Here is a 20,383-nt window from a genome sequence, read left to right on the forward strand (position 1 = left end):
AAAAGAAGCAAAGAGGAAGCAAGGGGAAACCCACCTTCACGCATCCACTTTTTGGAAGAAGAAACGTGTCGCTTCTCACTTCAGAAGCGCGCTTCTGATAACTGTGATAGGAGAATCTAGCTGACGGAAACGAAACTACAAGGTTCTAGGGTTTCCAAATAATCACCCATAATAGGGAACACTCTAATGAACAGTGTCCAAACTTGACCGTGTGAAGCTATCTCAATAGGAATGAAGCGACTGGAGACCTCATATCCTTTTAAACCAATGTTACAAATCTTGTTTTTCAAAAAAATAAAAAATCTCATGATAAATTGAAAAAACAAATTTTAAATTAAAAAAAATTGTTTCTTGACATAACCAAACAAAATGACCCCCTCGCTCGCAAGCATGAGTCCCACTAGGCCATCAAAGAGTACACACAACATCAACCTTGCAGCAAGAGATGCCCACCCACAAACCCTTCATTTTAAGAAAATCTAAAAAAAAATATCGACACATATAAAACAATAAAAAAAATGTGAAAAGCTTATATAAATATAAATTAATAATATTTTTTTTTGGATAATTCAAGAGAAAACCTCCCATCACCAACCACACTTTGGTGATGTCCAGTTGGTAAAACCCTTAAAGTCTTTCCTACCCACTGGAAAGTATACTCAGCTTCGACTTTGTGGCAAGGGACACCACCCATGAGTTTCGAACTTGTGACATCCCTTCAACTTGGTGACATTCACAAGTCGCCCCCCTACCAGATGAGCAGAGCCCTTGTTGGCTAAATCAACAATATTTGTGGCATGGATTCTTACCGTGACTAAGCCAGGTCCGGGTTCATATATAGGGAGATTCAAAATCCTAACACACTCCCCTTGTGGACAAAACCATCCCAAAATCCAACAACTCTCCACCCCCAAATGAATAGGGATGGTGTAATTAGGTACTTAGTTAAGCGTGTTTAAAGTTTAAACAAAGTCTTAAGATAAGATAATGCACGAAGGTTAAAAGTTCAAAATGGAAGAACAATTTAGAAAATAACCACATAAGTAGGGGTATTTTAGTTTCTCTATCTCTCACATAAATATTGCGCTTCGCCCTTGTGCCATTTTATTCTCTTTCTCTCTCTCTCACACACACACTTCGCTCTCGTCTTCCTCTCCGAATTCGGTTTCCGATCAGGTACTGTCTCTGTCTGGGATTTTTTTTTATCTTTTCTTTGTTGCTTTCATTGAGGATGTCTGTTTTCTTTTGAAACCTTAGGGTTTCCGTTTGGATGCCTAAGGTTCGATTTGGTTGTTAGGGTTTCTAATCTTTGATTTGTTTTTTTTTTTTACTTTGGTTCCCTTTTGTGGGGGATTCTGGGGTTAAGGTTTTTATTTGGGTGTGTTTGCAGCCATGTCTCTGAGGCCCAACTCTCGGACGGAGGTCCGCAAGAAGAGTTACAAGGTCGCCGTGGACGCTGATGAAGCCCGGCGGAAGAGGGAGGATAACATGGTCGAGATCAGGAAGAACAAGAGGGAGGAGAACCTCCTGAAGAAGCGGAGGGAGGGCATGCAGGCCCAGGCCTTCGTCCCGACCCTGCCGGCCACCACCATGGAAAAGAAGGTACCTTGATAGATCCCCTTTTCTCTCTTGAATCGATTCATTTCGCCTCCTGAAATCATCGCTCTTCCTTTTGCTTGATTCGCTTTATTGATCGGATACACATCTTGGGGTTTTTTCGAACGTGAAGAACCCTAGAAGGATTTGTTTCGTCAATCGGCAACACATCTTGGGGTTTCTTCGAATGGAAAAAGCCCTATAAAGATTATTGGTGTTTGATCTGGGGTTTGATCAAGTTTTAAATTCTGTCTTTATAATTTCTGTTATCTTTTTTTAGAATTCCTGGTGTTTTGGTAGGTCCGTATGATTGTATTGGTTTGGAAGTTCGCTGATTGTTTATATTTTTCGGTGTTTCAATTTTTAGTTGAATTGAAGGCAAAGGGAACGATTTTCTTGTGTTGATGATGCTATTTTGCTTGGTCTTGTTTATTATTTCTTATCATGGAAAATTTGATTTCTAATAGTTGGAGTCTCTTCCTGCAATGGTTGCGGGGGTATGGTCGGACGATAGCAGCTTGCAGTTGGAAGCAACCACGCAATTTAGAAAGCTCCTTTCTATAGGTATAGGTTTAATTCAGTACTGGACATCTTGTTGATTGCTTCTTTTTCGCTGTATTGAATATGTATTTTCTTCCCATGAGCAGAACGCAGCCCTCCCATCGAAGAGGTTATTCAAGCTGGTGTAGTTCCGCGGTTTGTTGAGTTCCTCACTCGATCGGATTTTCCTCAACTTCAGGTTTGTATACATTTCATGTTCGGTGCATTGTAGTATGTTCTTGTTTGCAAGAAATTCTCTTATTAGGTTTTATGCTCTTGGGATTTCGCAGTTTGAGTCTGCCTGGGCTTTGACAAACATTGCTTCAGGAACTTCAGAGAACACCAGAGTTGTGATTGATCATGGGGCAGTTCCTATTTTTGTCCAGTTGCTTCATTCACCCAGCGATGATGTCAGAGAACAGGTAGCTTTTGGTATTGTCTCTTTGGTTTTTTTTGAAGCTTATATATGAATGTGGTTGTTGACATTTAACTTTCTTCACACTCTTTGTGCAGGCCGTGTGGGCTTTGGGAAATGTTGCTGGTGACTCTCCAAAATGTCGAGATTTGGTTCTCAGCCATGGTGCCTTACTTCCACTGTTGGCCCAACTAAATGAGCACTCGAAGCTTTCTATGTTAAGAAATGCCACTTGGACTCTATCAAACTTCTGTCGGGGCAAGCCTCAGCCACCATTCGAACAGGTTTACATGATACCCATTTCAGATTGACGATTGTTGCTTGTTCTTCTATGTGTATGCTGTAATCTTTCTGTTCCACTTTGATGCAGACAAAACCTGCACTTCCTGCACTTCAGCGCCTCATCCATTCAGCAGATGAGGAGGTGCTAACTGATGCGTGCTGGGCGCTTTCTTATCTTTCTGATGGAACAAATGACAAAATACAAGCAGTCATTGATGCTGGAGTCTGCCCCAGGCTTGTTGAGCTTCTCCTGTATGTGTTTCTTTATACATTTCAAAGTTCTAATAATTTGCTCACATGTATGGTACTTGTGTGGTGTCAAAATCTTTGGCCTTTTATTAGAGCTTCTCCAAAGTTCTAATAATTCACTGCAAATTTTATTTATTTGTTTGAATCTGCACATCTCACAATTTCCTTGTTTCCTTTCCAAGTCATCCTTCGCCTTCAGTGCTTATTCCTGCACTTCGTACGGTTGGAAATATTGTTACTGGTGATGATCAACAAACTCAGGTATGTATCTTTGCAAAACATGTTTGTGCTTGTTAAGTGGTTGTTTTGTTGTTAGATCTTTTTCCTTTTATTTTTTCTCCTTTGTGAGTGTCACTTGTTTTGCACTTACCAATAGCCTGGGAAATCATTATCAAGTGTCTCACTTGTATAACAGCATTGCAATTCTGCCTAAAAATATTGATCCAATTATACTTTGATTTTGTATGAAGAGATATTGTTGCCTTTGATATATGTGTTTAGATGTTACTTCTCTTGTTTGTGTTACGTGGCTGTATGAAAGCTGTAATCCTGTAAGTAATTTCAAATAACATGCCTGTCAAAGATGAAGTAGCTTGTTTGAGAGCAGTTGAGTTTGCAACCATGTTTATATATACCTATGTAACTGTTCCAATCATATTTTGTAGATACCCATAATACTGTGAAACTTTTTGTGTAGTATTGTTATTGAGATATTTTGTTTATGCTGCTACTATTTTCCCTCCCAACTTGTATTAATAAGTGATATCTCCTATTAAAAATCGTTCTTGCCTGAAACAATGAAACAGATTTGGAAAATTTCCAAGCAGTCTTTTATGTTTTTGGTTGCTTAGTATGCTAGAAAGGCAAACATAAGGTAGGTCTTTTTGTGTTCCATTGTTTCCTTGGTTGCGTAACAAATGGTCTAGCTGCCTAGGCATTTGGACCCCGGCTTTTTCGTTGTTTCTTATAAGTCAAGGTTGTGTTGTGGTATCAACTACGAAAGTGTGCCTCACATTTTTTCTCAACTCATCTCATCCTTTGGATAAATCATTCCCAACTGCACCCCGTTCCCATGAGGCTTGATTTCTAGGTCACGGATTCATTTTGTTTTCATTCAAAGCAAGTGTTCGAATTTATAGCAGTCACGTCTCACACTAGTGTTAATTATTGTCATTGTCATATGAACAGATGTTCAGCCACAAAACTGAACCTTGTCTGTCTTTGTTCTCTGGTACATTGGATTTAAACTCGATATGGATGCCAGTGGTAGTGGAATGCTTTTCATTTTCATTTAAGGGTTAGGACATATTCTTTCCGATATTGAATATTTGTGCATTTTACATTTAACAACAAACAACAACAACTACGCCTTCATCCCAAAACAATTGGGGTTGGCGATATGAACCAAAAAAGAAAATCATTCCGGGTCTTCCACATGAATCCTTCTCCTCCAATCATTTCTATCCAATGCCATGTCCTCGGTGAGGTTAAAAGCATTCATATCCTTTCCTATCATCTCCATCCAAGTCTTCTTAGGCCTACCATGACCTCTTTTAACTAATATATTTTCTCATTTCTCCATTCTTCTAACTGAAGCATCATTAGGCCTTTGCCGAATATGTCTAAACCACCGTAAACGATTCTCTCTCATCTTATTTTCAATGGATGCAACGCCTACCTTCTTACGTATCTCCTCGTTTCGAATCTTATCTTTTATTGCATTTCCACACATCCATCTAAGCATACGTATCTCAGCTACACTCATTTTTTGAATATGATGTCTCTTGGCAGCCCAACATTCTGTACCATATAGTAAAGTGGGCCTAATTGTCATCCTATAAAACTTTTTCTTCAACCGCAATGGCATTCTACGATCGCACAACACTCCAGTTGCACTTTTCCATTTCATTCACCCAACCTTTATCCTATGATTTACATCTTCATCAATTTCTCCATACTTTTGAATGCTAGATCCCAAATATTTGAAACAGTCATCCACCAGTATTTCTTGCTCACCAAGCTTCACTACACCCCATCACTACTTCGTTGCATACTAAACTGACATTTCATTTATTCTGTCTTACTCTTACTCAACTTAAAACCTCTTGCTTCCAATGTCTGTCTCCATAATTCTAACTTAGCATTAACCCCAGCTCTAGACTCATCAATCAAAACAATATCATCAGCAAACAACATACACTACCGCACATTTTCTTGAATTGATCTCGTAAGCTCATCCATCACTATAGCAAATAGGAAAGGGCTTAATGCAGATCCTTGATGTAACCCAACCGTTATAGGAAAATTGGTTGTCACCCCTCCACAAGTGCGGACATTGGTTACTACTCCTTCGTACATATCTTTGATTATACTAATGTACTTGAGAGAAACACCTTTCTTCGTCATTGTCCACCAGAGAACATCCCTATGTACTCTATCGTATGCCTTCTCCAAATCAATAAAAACCATATGCAAATCTTTGTTCCTCTCTTTATATCTCTCAATAAGTTGTCTAAAAAGATGTATAACTTTCATAGTTGATTTTTCAGGCATAAAACCAAATTGGTTCTTCGATATCATGACAACCTTCCTCAACCTATACTCAATCACCCTCTCCCAAAGTTTCATAGTATAACTCATGAGTTTTATACCACGATAGTTTGTGCAATCTTGTATATCACCCTTATTCTTATATAGAGGCACCAAAGTACTATTCCTTCACTCATTAGGAATCTTATTTGTCCGTCAAATCTTGTTAAAAAGATTTGTCAACCATTCTAAACCTTTCTCACCCAAGCATTTCCAAGCCTTGATAGGTATACCATCTGGGCCCGCTTCCTTCTTGATTTCATTTTCTTCAAAGCCTTTGCAATTTCTTTCTTTTGAATCTTGCGCATGAAGTCACGATTTATCTCAGGAAAAGGAATGGAGAAGTCTCTAAGATCCTGAGCATGACTTCCATTAAATAGCTTATCAAAATAATCTTTCCATCTCTCCTTAATCTCCTCATCTTTGAGTAAAACCCTTTGCGTTTCATCTTTGATACATCTAACTATACCCAGATCCCTCGATTTCCTATCTCTCATCTTTGCAAGCCTATAAATATCCTTATCGCCCTCTTTGGTATACAATTTGTCATAAACCTCCTTATATACCTTATCCCTCGCGTTTCAAACTATTTTTTTAGCTTCCTTCTTTGATATCATATACTTCTCCAAATTCTCATTATCACGACTCTTACTTAGATTTCTATAACACTTTCTTTTAACCTTAATAGCTAATTTGACATCCTCGTTCCACCATGATGTATCCTTACCTAGCGGTGCATCGCCTTTAGACTCACCCAATACCTCCTTAGCCACCTTTCTCATGCCACCCGCTATCTTACATTTAAATCTAGGAAAAATGAAAAACGGTGGATTCCTGAATCTTGATCCTAGCACTACTAAATCACTTTTTCTTTTTCCTTTTTTATTTCTCAGTAGGAGATAACATTTGATCACTGCCAAAGGGACGTGGTGTCTTTGGATTTGGATTGCTATCCCTTGTTGCCTCATGATGCATTTACTGTTTTGTACATGATGATTTCTTTATCATTCCTCCCATGGTTACCAGTCGAGGAAGCGGGAAGCGGAAGCGGGATGCATGGCACTTTCAAAATTTTAGGAAGCTGGAAGCGTGTGACGATTTAAAAGCGAATCAAGAATTATCTCAGAAGCGAGGGGGAAGCGAACAAAACAAAAAAACAAAAACAAAAACAAAAACAAAAAAAAAACAAAAAATAAAAATGAAAAAAGGGGGGAAGCGAGGGGGAAGTGCGCTTCCCAAAAAAAATTAGTGCTTCCCAACGCGTTTCGAAAGTGCGATCTTTCATGCTTCTGAAATGCGCTTCGGGGAAGCGCTCTTCCCCACTAGGTTAGGCGCTTCCGGTAAGTCTGGTTCCTCCCTTCTTTCCCAATGACTATGACAGTAACATTTGACTACTGCCAGAGTGACATGATGTCTTTGGATTTGGAGTTGTGAACTGTTGTTCTTCATGATGAAAACCATGGGTTTGCGTAGTTAAGCGCTTAGCTGTTCTCTAACATCATTTTAGTTCAATGATATTTCTCAGTTGCAATTTTGATGAAGTCGGTCCTTGCATATGCATATAGTTCTAAACTAATGTAGAGGTTCCTAACTCTTTGTTGTCAGTTTCGTCATTTTCAGTGATGATCAAGCAATGATATTTGTCTATATTTTTATGTTTTTTGTTGTATAAAGTTCACAGACTTAATTTAAAGGTTATAGTGAAAGCTTTAAACTATCAATTTGGCATATTTTTTGATTGGTCAGTGGATTGTTTTTTACTGCTAAATTTATGAAAGTCATTGTTACATATATAGGAAACAGTTCTAAAATATTCTAATTTCATCTTGATGTAATGGGAACCAATAAAAATAGAAACGATCATGTTGTTTTCAAGATATTGGATAATTGAAAATATCTTTAACAATATTGCCACAGCAGTACCGATTTATATTTCAAATATGATGCCATTATTTTTTATCATTTTTACTGTTAAAGTTTTTGCCTGTCCTTTTTTACCAAAGAGAACTAAAGCCCGATCTTTTTTTTTAATTGATTTTCTATTTGTGTTTTTGATCTTCAAGGTTTTTGTGACATTTTCTCATGATTTATCAGGAAACCCAAAACTTTCCCTTTATGAGGCATACTAAAGACAAATCTGAAGTTTAAAATAAAGTAATAAAAATATTATTTTAACTATAAAGTGTAAAAAATAGTAGACCGCAATAATCACACAGATGACAGAACCCTTATAGTGAAGCACTGAAGCCCAAACACACAGAAATAAACAAGTGATAGTAACAGAAAAATGAAGTAATAAGAAAGTAAAGCAATATTATGAATGCATGTCATTATTATATTGATATAGTCATGGTAAGTTATGAAGGTGGTAGATTAGATGAAAAATTAAATCAAACAGGAAGCCTAGAGAATATACCAAAAGACAGGCTCTAAAAGGAGAATGAAAATAATTATTTCCTCTCTTTGATTCTTCTCTCAATGAATGAAAAGAAGAACCAGAGAGAGATATTAGCAGCATTGCCTTTATTTATCAATTGACGTTGCCAATCACTTGATGTCATGGGTTCTTGTTATGTCAACTTATTAAGATTAGTGTCTCAACACTTTTCTGTGTGGCCCTTATCTTTGTTATGAGTTTTAATTCCATCTTTTCTTAATCTTTAGTATTTTGGAGGCTTCGTATTGTATAAGATTGGACATGGTGTTCTTCTAGAATACGTGTTGGTGTTCTAGAGTACACTTCATTTCTCACTCCATGTTCTGATAACATTTATTTATTGTTTCAGTATGTTATCAACCACCAAGCACTTCCGCGCCTGTTGAATCTTTTGACACACAATCATAAGAAAAGCATAAAGAAGGAAGCATGCTGGACAATTTCAAACATTACTGCTGGCAACAAGCAACAGATACAGGTACATGTATCTCTTTTTAACATGGATAAAGTCCAAGGACATCTTCCCTGCTTTCATTACCGGATCATAAGAAATTTTATTTCGATGCCTCTCAGTTCAAGAGTTTTTTCTGCATAATAAGTTCAGAGTTCCTGATTTCTCAGTGGTTAGAAAGCATTATACCATTTCCTGGACAAGTAGGTGCTTTCTTGCAAAGAGGAGAAAAGAGAACTAGGAAGGTCTTAACCTTCCTTATCTCATAACTTGCATGACTAGGACTCATAGCTGACCTTCCGTTTGAGTAGAAGATTTCGGCTAACAGAGCTTTGTGCATTCTATTAATACAGCGTATACTGAGGTTTGCTTTTATGTTCGCAGGCTGTGATTGATGCTGATATCATTCGGCCACTTGTTCAGTTGCTTCAAACAGCTGAGTTCGACATCAAGAAGGAAGCAGCTTGGGCAATCTCAAATGCCACTTCAGGTGGCACACATGATCAAATAAAGTATGTTATTAATGGTTCTTTTTTAAGTAAAAACTTTCATCCATTTTTTAAGGAATAATCTTTTCTCTAATTGGGAATCTTGTTATAGGTATCTGGTGAGTCAAGGTTGCATCAAGCCTTTGTGCGATCTTCTTGTTTGCCCCGACCCGAGAATTGTGACAGTTTGTCTTGAAGGGCTAGAGAACATATTGAAGATTGGGGAAGCAGAGAAGAACATTGGCAACACTGGAGGTGTGAATCAATACACACAATTGATTGATGATGCTGAGGGGTTGGAGAAGATTGAGAATCTGCAGTCTCATGACAATACCGAGATCTATGAGAAGGCTGTTAAAATTCTTGAGACCTACTGGTTGGAGGAGGAAGATGAGGCACTGCCTCCTGGCGACCAGCCTCAGCGGGCTTTCCGCTTTGGGGAGACTGAGCTCCCACCTCAGGGTGCTAAATTCAATTTCTCTTAGAGGTAGTAGTCTACTGTTCCCACAATTCAAGTTGTCTTTGTTCATTGTCATGCTGTCGTGCATCTGATGCTGATGTTTGGTTAACACAGGTTGGATGTTATGGGTTGTCGTTGTGGATGGTCTGAAGGGATGCATGTCATTGGTCTGGTATGGTCGTCGAGGTCTTCCCTGTTACTGTTAATAAGGGTAGCCAGGATTCAAGTCTTGTTTGGATTGTCTGGAGGGTATGTCACTTGCAAAGAGGAAGCGTCCTTGTTTGTCACTCTTTTCTGGCCTGCGGTGTCGGGGGTCTGTCGGTGTGGTGGTAGTGGTGGAGGTGCTGGTGCTGGCGCCTTTATTGGCGGATGGTGGTGTTTAAAGAGTTTTATCCAGTCTTTTTTCTTCTTATTTTGCCTATTTGTATAAGGATTGGTCAGAGTTTCGGTTGTCATATTAGCTTATGGGGCTTCTTTTGAGATTCATGTGTTTTTAGTGGGAAGGGTCTTTAAGGGGGTCCTCGTTGGGATATTGTAGTGAGTTTTTAGAAAGTATTAGCAACTATGCAACAATGGAAAGAGGGAAAGTGTTATTTGTATTTTGGGATTACATGTTCTCAGTGTTCCTTTATATAGTGCCTCTGTTGGATCATTGCTGTAGGGTATGCTTTTTTTGTAGTTAAATATAATCACTAAAAGCATCTCCTCTTGGGTCGTTGCACAAAGGATCATTGTAAGTCTGTGGAAGGCGGCCTTTATGTGCATGCTGAGTTCATCTGGTGCCAAAATATTCACAGTAAAATCTAAAATAACAAGCTTAATACAATGTAAGATTCACTTATGCTGAGTCATCAATTACCAAGCTCCTCTTTAGTCAGGAGACAACTCCTTTGCTGGTATGAACGATGGTGGTTACAAGGAACAGAGCATCCGTGTGATCCAGAATAAAGGCTCAAATGTATGAAAACTTGTTATCTGAGTAAGTCCATGCTCACAATAATCTGTTCATCTGTTGCTAGATTTTGGAAGTAAGAATGACCTGGTGGGTTAAAACCAAATAATGGAAAATCAGGTTCACAGGGATCTGTCCGGTTTGGATGCAACCTGGCGACTAGGAACCTGAACTTACGCTAAAGAAACGGGCAGTAAACCCTGAGTTACTACTACCTGTATAGTTGGTGAGTTTTCCATGGAAAGTGTTAATTTTTTGGATTGGCATCATTGTATCACCCACTGTCATTCAAATTTACAATGAGGGGGGCTTTTGATCCGATCGATTAATGGGTCCACCATGAAAGTATGCATGGCGGTGCTATCATTTACTCTCATTAGAAAGGTGCGCTGTTGTTTATTTTGTGCAAAGAATGGAGAGAGAGAGAGAGAGAGAGAGAGAGAGAGAGAGAGAGAGAGATGATTAGTATGATAGATTCCACTTGATGAGCTAAGCTGCGAGGCCGTTGTTTGACCGTTAAGCTTTTTCAAGCGTTGATGTGCCCCCACAACAAAAATTTGGTGTAGCTGCTTCTATGGTGAACAAAGGAAAAACTCTCTGCTTCTATGGTGAACAAAGGAAAAACTCTCGCTCTTCATCATCGTCACTCGGTTATGCCCATTCTCACTTCAAACGTCTTCTACATTGGTGTGCTTTGTTTTGGTAATCCAATAGTTAAAAGAAAAGGAAAGGTCAAACCGTCCTTTTTTTGTAATGACCTAGCAAAAGTTAAGAGTGATTTTTTAACCTTTGAGGCAACTTTTCCAAACGTTTCAAATGAGATTTTTTGAAAGAATATTTTTTCTAAAGAATGATTTTTTATTTTCACTCTTCAAGTGGAAGAATTTTTTTTCTATAAAAAATAATTTTGCCTAGCCACACCACACATGCCATGGGGTTGCCACAAGATCTTCCTGCCCACCACCGTTTGCAGCTCCCTCTCTCTCTCTCTCTCTCTCTTCGGTGTGGTCGACCACCCCTCTCTTTCTATATCTTGAACCTCTCCTTAAAAGCTGTCCACCACCATTTTCAGATATCTTTCTCTTTCTCTCTCCCTCCCCTTCTCATTTTTCACATTTTCACTATTTTTCTAGTGCCATACAAACAAGCAAAAAATTTTCATTTATAAAAGTTGTCATATCAAAACTTCTCGTAGGCAATTTTTTTTCCTATAAAAGTTTTTCTTGCTTTCAAACGTACCCTAACAGAAGCACTTTCGTGAAATGTTAGGCGCCTGCTTAATAGTTTAGAAACGTCATGGTGTGAAAATGTAAACACTGCATACTCCTGAATTGCCAAAAAAATCCTTGCATACAAGTTGGATTTGGTGATTTTAAATGTCCACCTTCACTAAATAAATGAATGATGTAAATCACATCAACAGTCCATTTGATAAAAAAACAACTTGCAGCAATAAAATCCCCAGGGGTATGCGAGTCAGTGCCGGCAGACTGACTCCCAATGTTTAATTTTGTATTCTTTTTTATATTCATTGTATATACCTTAGGATTCTTGTTAGACTACTGATCCAGATCCAATAAACAAGAACGTTCCACCAGCCTCTGTAACAAATATGGCGAGATTTATAAAAAAACTCACGATAATATCATGAGAAATTGCCTGAAAGTTTAAAATGGCAATTTCTCGTGAGATTTTCAAACTGTGACAAATATCGTGATATTTACGGTTTTAGCAGATATTTATTGTTAAAACCCCTGAGATTTTTATTTTTAAATGTATTTTGTTTATATTTTTTATAAATTTTATTTTTTATAATTTTTAATTAATTTTTTATTGCCAAGATTTTGCCAAAAAAATGCCAGATTTATGAAACATTTCAAAATCTCTCTAGTTTATGACTCCCCATATTTTGCCTTTTTTAACTTTTATCAGTATGCCAGCAGCTCTCACAATTAAGGAATCCCTCTCCGTTAAGAAAGCCAAGCAAACAAATGAGGATAAAATAAAATAGAGTTAAGGAGTCCAACAAAACCTATAAAGACAAGGACTCTCAAGCAAATGAAGACCTTGGACTCTCACATGGGTAAGACTCTCACTCGCGTCTTCATCAAATGAAGTCATTCAAGGACTCTCACATAGAAAAACGTCATCTATTGTAAGTCATTATCCACATGTATGTTCTATATATTTACATCAATGGAGAATAAACCCCTCATCACGTGAACGTATTGAGGTGAGGGTATCGTGGACGTAGGATCACACTGATCCGAACTACATTATATTCGGGGTGTGTGAGTGTTTATGGTTATGTGTGAATCAATTTTTCGCTCGTTTAATTCTCTTAATTGTTTTCATATAACTTTTTCTAGGAGCATGCATAAACTGAGAAACCTGGTTAACAAAGTTTGTTTCGAGTACAAGAGACCTGTGGATTAGCGACGACCTAAATCATTAAAATTGAGATACTAAAGTGCTCTGAACAATGCTTCTAAACTTCTTAAGATGAATAAGAAGAATGTCATCGGGTTTAGTTTCTTGGCGCGATATTAAAAACCAATAGAAAGCTGACCTTGGCATTAATTGAGAAGTGGCATGTTTCATTTTTCTTTTTGGGTGAGATGACCATCACCCCTGCAGAGGTTCACCATCTTTTGAGTCTTTCAATGAGCCTACATCTGATGGTCAGCGATAACCCTAAGTAGATTTTCGCTCGAGCACCTTCGTCGGACAACAAGATCCAAATGCATTGGTCATGGACAGAGTATGCATCATTGAAGCATCCAAATAATAGTGTGTGTGTGCTTCATGATGTGTACCATCTATCTGTTGGACCCAATGTCTTTCTCTGTGGTGATGGGACCCATGTATCACTTCCATAAGTGAAATTTGCGGTGTATCTGATCTGGTGCGACTGGTGTAGTGGTATGGTAGTTCATTTGTGCTATTACTTCAGTCAATGCGGAGGAGGACCGCCTATCCGCTAAAGGGTTGCACCCTCCTGCTTGAAGTATACACATTGTTTCACTTTCTTTTGTTCTTTCCTCTGCATTTTTATTCTGAATTCTTTTGGCATTATCAAATTTTTTTCTTTTGGTATCATTTCAGCAATGGGATATACCCCAACCTCGATTAGCAACTTGGTCACCCCACCTCCCTCTGATCGTCCCCGACCTGACTAGTGTTCTGCTCGCCACAAGAGGGACGAACACTCTCGGACTGATAGATTTCTGAGTTTTTTCTCCTTTTTTTTTTCCTGCACTTTCTTTCACGAAATACCTACAACCATAAAATATCATAATTTCCGGTATCCACCATTCTTATGGAAATGGTGCCAACTTGCACGCCGATCAAAAATCCAGCTCACGCAGACCACGACCTAACAAGATCCAGCAATAGCGATTATAAGCAACACCAACATCGAACAATATGTCATTTAGCTGCCTCCACCATTCCTCGAGGGAAATCACATAAAAATAACCTGCACACCAACCAAAAATCCAGCTCATACTTTGCATTGAACCAATAAAAGATCAACTTATCCCCCAGACGATGCACACTAGACCCAATAGTAACCAAAGGTTTGACACACCATCAACACCAGTTGTTTGATTGCAGTGACAACTGCGTCACGCAAACATCGGACGTGAGAGACACCTGGAACACTCATGGTGTACCGTGCTGCAAGATACATTTTAGGTGTCTCTTGGTATTACGCCCCTCCTCCCGAAGCAGAGGTTTCCGGAACATTTGGGACAAAAACTGCAAAATAAAAACGAAGCGTTCCCAACTCCCAAGCAATAGTGTCCAAAAAAGACTGTTCTGTATGTGCAAGTAAACGCCTCCCAAGCAGGCACCGGGGACAATAAAAAAACCATATATCACCAACAGGCTGAAAACCGACTCATCATCAAAAGTTCAGTGCTCTCTCACCATGTTTTTTTTTATAGGCCTGGGGTTAGGCAACCCCTACCAGATATCTCTTAAGCCCCATGTGGCAGAGGGATTCAAACTAGATCTCTCACCATGATTTTTTTACTCACCATATATTTACATACCGATCTAGCTACACACCCTAGACCCATTTGCATCATTTCAGCCTCTTGCTAAGTTGAACCCATAGTAAGATGAGTGCAAGTCGAGCCACCTGAGATCAGACCATGGTCCCCAACATTGCTTTCAAGTTCAGGTGCACGGCGAAGTGGAACCTAACAGTTAGAAGGTTCGATTTTCATGAGCATCAGCTCTGCACAAGCCAACAACTCATAGCATAAACCCTGAGGCAGGAATCCATAGTAGGGACCTCGACCCACCTACTTGGGTCTTGCATGGATATGCAGGAACCCTGAGGGACGAGTCCCTTGTAGGGACCTCGACTATGCAGGAAGGGGTGCTCCTAGGTGTGTGTAAGAAGTGTGTTTGTTTGCGAGAATGGATTTCGGGTCAAGTCCGTCTTGGGGGCGTGGACACACTTGGGGAAATTCCGGTGACAGCTACAAGGGAGAAAGAGAAAGAAAAGAAACTGTGACCTATCAGTAAACTCATAAGCTAGTGATTGGGTCGGGAAGGGATAAACGTCCTGGTCTTGTTGTGAAACAAAAGAGCCACACCCTACAGGCAGGCAGGTTGGGTTCCTCTGTCATCGCCAGGCAGCTCTTGGGGAAGAGACCATAGGATTTTTTGATTGCTAAATCAAACGGGAGGATCGACGCGTTCCTGGCAGGCTGAGCCAGTGCGACCAGGTCTTTGTGCCTGTGGTTTATTCGGGTTATAAATAAAAAAAAGTGTAGGTGCATTAAAAGCATCTGGATACTCACGTGACTCAGGCAACTTGTCCAAGCTCAGGCGTTGCACGGCAATCTTGCAGGTGACATGGACCATACCAACCCACAAGAGTGGTGCAAGACTAACCCGAACTGGACAACTCAGACTTAAAAGGTCTTGCAGACTGACGGACCTTTTAACTAGTTTGGTTGGGACTCAGTTGAACAAAATGCTAAAACGCTAACCTTTCTAATCCACTAATATGGAGAAGCTTTAGCTCGTATTGGACGAACTTAGTCGAGCCTTAGAACCTAGCTCTCAACTTGGTCCAACTTCAAGCCACAGAGGTAGAATCAAGTTGATCATAAATCCAACCGACACATAAAAGGTTTTCATCTTCCTGTACTCGAGTGTTGGTGATCTACAACTCAGAAGAAATGGTGGTTACCGACTTGATGGTCCTTTGGGGGCAAGTAGTTCCTTTCTTTCCATGGTAGCAAAATCAGAGTTACAGGTGAGATTGAAGGGAGACTCATCATTATCATACTCCACACAAGTCGAGCAAAGCAAAAAGTGACAAAATCATTGGCTACGGTACAAACGGTTGGTAAGATGGTTGCGTGCGTCCATCTTCATCATCTTCACCTTTCCATCCATAAGTTCTGAGATTCATGAAGTTTTTAGGGCATTACTAATGGACTCAATAGTTACACTGCTAGCAAATATAAGAGAGACAGAGAGAGAGAGAGATTGTAATTTATAGATTTCAGATCTCTTAACTATCAGATAGGTGAAAGTACCATGTTGGGTTCTCCCATTTTCCAGAGAGAGAGAGAGAGATTATAATTTCTAGATTTCAGATTTCTTAACTATAGATAGGTGAAGGTACCATGTTGGTTTCTCCCATTTTCCAGAGAGAGAGAGAGAGAGAGAGAGAGAGAGAGTCAAGCATACACAGAGCCGCAGGAGAGGGCCATTAACAATACAGCGGCCTCTTCCTCCTCGTTTCCTAGAAGCCTAAACTTGAAAGGGACCCCCAAACTCTTCCTCCTCCCTTGCTTCTCTTTGTCTTCCTTATGAAACGCAACAGCCGCCCTCCTCCTCTTCCTGTACCTAATCCCGCAAGCGTTACACAGAGACTGCAAAAACCACGCCATAATCAAAAACAGGAGAAAAAAATGAAAACAAGAAGAAAAAGAGAATCCTGTAATCAACCAACATACTTTAGGCCCCTGAGGCCCACTCCTCCACAAGGGAGTCTTTGTAGTCTGACAATCCACACAAACTCTAGAATCCCCACCCATCTTCACCCCATCAATCCTTTTCCCCACACCCCAAAACTCCTCCCTTCTAACAGTTTTTTCCTTGAAATCAGATGTTTCAGGTACCTGATCAAAGAAAACAGAGGCAAAGACTCAAAAGGACTGTTACACTAAAAGTTAGTCAGAAACAAGACTCATACATAACCAAAAATCAAGAAATAGGAAGCACTAACCTCATTAGGATCAAGATTGAGATCTATGGTACTGTGATCTTCCTCTTTGGGGGACATAAATGGATGAAACATCTCTGAAACTACCAACTTTCAAAATGGGGAGGTTGGGTATCTGCCAGAGAGGGGAGATCTCATTCTTTACACGCTGGACTTGAAATATCTTTTTAAGTCGGTACCAACAAGGAGGAAATTTCCGAAAGAACAGATCTAAACAGATTTCGTGTGAGAAAAAAGTTGTTGAAGTAGAGATCTTAGCAAGATCGCCCTACAACACCGTTTGTGAGCAAAGAATGACTAGGGGTAAGATGGGATTTATAGGGAGGTGAATAGAGACAGAGACAACACACATTCCTTGTAGAGAAGGCTTGGCTAGCTTGCTGCCCAAGTCGGCACTAGGTAGAAGTTTTTTTTTTTTTTTTACTTTTTTATCCATGTGCATTAGGCCTAAAGACCAACATTGAGAAGTCCACAGTGGTTTGTCTCGTCTCGGATTATAACCATCTCGGAACCAGTCTGAATTCATGGTTCGTCCAAGCCAAGACAGTTACTCAAATCAAGCTTTCAATACTGCATAACCCATGACTCATGACTTTGAGCGTTGATCCTCACAACCCATCTTTTTCTACGTGTGATAACTTGATAGACTTGGTTAGGTTCTGCAATCGGGAAAGAGTTCACCTAACATCAGTAGCAAATCCAATAGCATAGACAGTAGTGGCTCACAAATCCTACATACTGCTATGGGTCAGGACTTGAATCCTGTTCATTCTGTCAAAGAACCAGATCCATTGTCACTTCCATGGATCCGGTGGCACAAGTAGCAAAGGTAGCAAGGATAGCAAGGGTCCGGTTTAGTTCATACCCAGGTGGGACGACCCCAATTTTTGGGTATGATATCAGGTCCGGATCCGAATATAATCTGATCCACCGTAAGAGAAATCATACCCAGACCCAATAAGAACTACATGAACCACGTAGACCCAGGCCATACCCGATAAAACAATATTTTTTTTATCATTTTTATATTGAAAAATTGCAAGCCTTAATCGGAACTCGGACTGGACCCAGGTCTGGTATAAAATTTTACAAACTATACCCGGGTCAATGTATTAATCGGATCTTTGAGTCTGAACTTAGGTCTTAATTGGGTTTTCTTATTTATCACTATACCTGAATCCTATAAGGTTTGGTATGGGTCGGGTCCGGGTAAACCCCACTCATGTACAAGTAGATCACGAGCGGCTCATCTAACTTCCAAGCCCTAGATAGGTCCAACTTGTGAACCGAGACCTAACTAAACATCGATTATTTATTTAAGCAGGACTAGTGTTACATGTATTTTGCTCATTGTCTCGGAACCATAGTAACCAATATCAGCCATGTTTTGAGACTTTCATGTTTTTATCGAAACATTTAGAAATTATTGGAATTTTATGGTTATGTTAATGCGATGTTGACTCGTTTTGATTATGTTTTTACATTTTTTAGTTTTTTAATATGCTAGTAAAATTTCAAGATTTTTCTCGAACGAGTCACTAGAATATGAGAACTAATGTGTGAACAGCTATTTTCATGATTTTTTTGTTCTTTTCTCTTGAATCTAACCATACTTATGTGATCTACATGCTTGGTTTTATAAGAATGTGCTCTTGAATAATCCGATTTTGATGCATAACCGATAATTTTTTAAGGCTTTAAGATCAATGACTCATAATCTTCATAAATATTCAATCATTAAAAAATCACATTTTTTTCATGGAAAAATACATGATCCAATGGTTTATTAGTAGCAAATTCAAGCGCATCCACGTGGTTAGATTTGCAAAACAAGTGTTGGAAATGCTCATATTTCTAGTTCTGGTATTTTAGTGACTACCTCCTCGGTAAGAGACCTGGTCATGCTGGTCGTTTCTCGCCAACCTACAATCACTTATTGGGCAGCGTAAAACCATGGTTAGATTTGCAAAACAAGTGTTGGAAATGCCCATATTTCTAGTTCTGGTATTTTAGTGACTACCTCCTCGGTAAGAGACCTGGTCATGCTGGTCGTTTCTCGCCAACCTACAATCACTTATTCGGCAGCGTAAAACCATGGTTAGATTTGCAAAACAAGTGTTGGAAATGCCCATATTTCTAGTTCTGATATTTTAGTGACTACCTCCTCGGTAAGAGACCTGGTCATGCTGGTCGTTTCTCGCCAACCCTCAATCACTTATTCGGCAGCCTAAAACCATGGTGCCTCCCTCATCCTCAGGGAGTTGCCTTGCTTAGGCTTAATGACACAAAGGGTGATGCCAGTGGGAATGGAACCTCGACAGACAGCCGGTTAGTCCAACTGCGTAGGCTTCATCCCACTGCGCCAAACCTCTTTGAGCACACTTTCATAACTCATCACGATATTTTCCTTCACCAGAAACAGGACCCGGATTTGTGACATTATAAGATCCGAGTCGTTCGACGGATCGGGATCTTGACCCGGGATGCGAACGAGGGTAAAAAGGGAATGGTGTCGTCAAGGATACGCTAGTCATTCCTATAAAAGGTAATTACGAAAATGGCAAAACGGAAAGTGAGGGCGTAGATGTCGAGAACCTTAACAAAGCCACAAAGCAGTAAAAAAGCAAAACATGGAGGCATGACACGTGTCCACATCAAAGGTAAAAATCCCAAACGAGACATTTATTTAGAAAAAATTCAACGAATGAAACGAGGCACTCGAGGGACAAATGCGTCATTTTCGGTTTTGATAACTAAGAGCATAGGACGCTAACAAAAATGCACCGTTCTGTTTTTTGGATGTAATTCCAGATTTACCCCTTGAGGCGGTTGGGAAACACGTTGGTACTTACGTAATTATTGGGGACCGGCGGTTTGTGAACTACCCCTAGGGATTTTTTGGGGGGAGAAAGGCTCTAGTTGTCACCTTCTGCAGGTTCTTTCTTGGTCAACTCTTGTAAAAATAAATAAATTTTAATTATTAAATTAAAATTCAGAAGAATCTCCACCGTTCACAGAATTGGCCAGATTGGAAGATGAAGGGCTTTTTAGTCATTTGATATTACATGCTACCGGTTCGACTCGGATATCAAACTTGGATGACTCGGCAAAAAGCGCTGTCAATTGGTTGGGTTTGGATCTGGATATCACTCGATTTGGTCCAAGAGCTCGTCATGAGTTGTCTCATTCTTTAAAATATATTAATCAGCCTATACGAGTTAAGCCAAGCTTGCTATGTTCGTGCTTGGCTCAATTACCTAAACGAGCTGCCTCGCAGCTTGACTCACCGAGCTCAATTCCGAGCTGAGCCTAGCTGAATGATGAGCTGGTGGTCTCATTTTCGAGCCTTTGTTAGCAGTGGCTACGGTCAACCTGGACCAACATTCAGGCTGGAGCCCAATTGAACCTGGTCTTAGCCCAGTTAAAGTCAGCCGAGCTCAGGCCTTTGGTACAGACATTTTCAACAACACAAATGGCAATGGGGCCACCAGGCTGGCCCAACCAGGCCAGCTGTTATTCAAGTTCAAACCGGACCAAATGGACCCAACCCGAATCCAGTTACCAATTGAAGTGTCTTACGAGAACCAAGATGACAGGGAACACAAGGAATCGGTTAGGCTGGTCCCGAAAAAATTTCAGTGACCAAAATACCCATGCCTGTGATTGTAATT

General features: G+C 39.8%; 2 protein-coding genes across 4 annotated transcripts; one reads left to right on the top strand and one right to left on the bottom strand.

The window, feature by feature from the left end:
* Positions 1 to 1,088: 1,088 nt before the first annotated feature.
* Positions 1,089 to 10,159, top strand: LOC149844273 (importin subunit alpha-1a-like). Of its 3 annotated transcripts, none has more exons than XM_090000469.1 (12): positions 1,089 to 1,176; positions 1,391 to 1,602; positions 2,064 to 2,160; positions 2,244 to 2,335; positions 2,427 to 2,558; positions 2,650 to 2,835; positions 2,922 to 3,085; positions 3,265 to 3,343; positions 8,458 to 8,586; positions 8,944 to 9,071; positions 9,160 to 9,534; positions 9,622 to 10,159. In XM_090000469.1, the coding sequence occupies exons 2-11, from the start codon at positions 1,393 to 1,395 to the stop codon at positions 9,530 to 9,532; spliced, it is 1,590 nt and encodes a 529-aa protein (XP_089856595.1). In that variant the 5' UTR covers positions 1,089 to 1,176; positions 1,391 to 1,392; the 3' UTR covers positions 9,533 to 9,534; positions 9,622 to 10,159. The 3 variants fall into 3 exon arrangements, with proteins under 3 accessions (XP_089856595.1, XP_089856594.1, XP_089856596.1); XM_090000468.1 differs by having other exon boundaries at positions 1,117 to 1,176; positions 1,367 to 1,602; XM_090000470.1 differs by lacking the exon at positions 1,089 to 1,176 and adding an exon at positions 1,209 to 1,279.
* A 5,902-nt stretch (positions 10,160 to 16,061) lies between these two features.
* On the bottom strand, positions 16,062 to 16,942 carry LOC149844274 (GATA transcription factor 15-like). The gene is made up of 3 exons (XM_090002113.1): positions 16,716 to 16,942; positions 16,444 to 16,608; positions 16,062 to 16,359 (listed from the first exon to the last, which is right to left on the bottom strand). The coding sequence occupies exons 1-3, from the start codon at positions 16,785 to 16,787 to the stop codon at positions 16,165 to 16,167; spliced, it is 432 nt and encodes a 143-aa protein (XP_089858239.1). The 5' UTR covers positions 16,788 to 16,942; the 3' UTR covers positions 16,062 to 16,164.
* Between the last annotated feature and the right edge of the window lie 3,441 nt (positions 16,943 to 20,383).

This window comes from Nuphar pumila, chromosome 3 (genome assembly GCF_984573655.1).
Source record: "Nuphar pumila chromosome 3, dmNupPumi1.hap1.1, whole genome shotgun sequence".
NCBI lineage: Eukaryota > Viridiplantae > Streptophyta > Magnoliopsida > Nymphaeales > Nymphaeaceae > Nuphar > Nuphar pumila.

Bases quoted from the DNA above. Each gene is read 5' to 3' on its own strand.
- LOC149844274 (XM_090002113.1), bottom strand. From the start codon at position 16,787: ATGTTTCATCCATTTATGTCCCCCAAAGAGGAAGATCACAGTACCATA. The intron at 16,609-16,715 runs GTTAGTGCTTCC...TTCTTTGATCAG, and splicing joins TCAATCTTGATCCTAATGAG to GTACCTGAAACATCTGATTT. The intron at 16,360-16,443 runs GTATGTTGGTTG...TGGTTTTTGCAG, and splicing joins GTGGGCCTCAGGGGCCTAAA to TCTCTGTGTAACGCTTGCGG.
- LOC149844273 (XM_090000469.1), top strand. From the start codon at position 1,393: ATGTCTCTGAGGCCCAACTCTCGGACGGAGGTCCGCAAGAAGAGTTAC. The intron at 1,603-2,063 runs GTACCTTGATAG...GATTTCTAATAG, and splicing joins CCACCACCATGGAAAAGAAG to TTGGAGTCTCTTCCTGCAAT. The intron at 2,559-2,649 runs GTAGCTTTTGGT...CTCTTTGTGCAG, and splicing joins GCGATGATGTCAGAGAACAG to GCCGTGTGGGCTTTGGGAAA.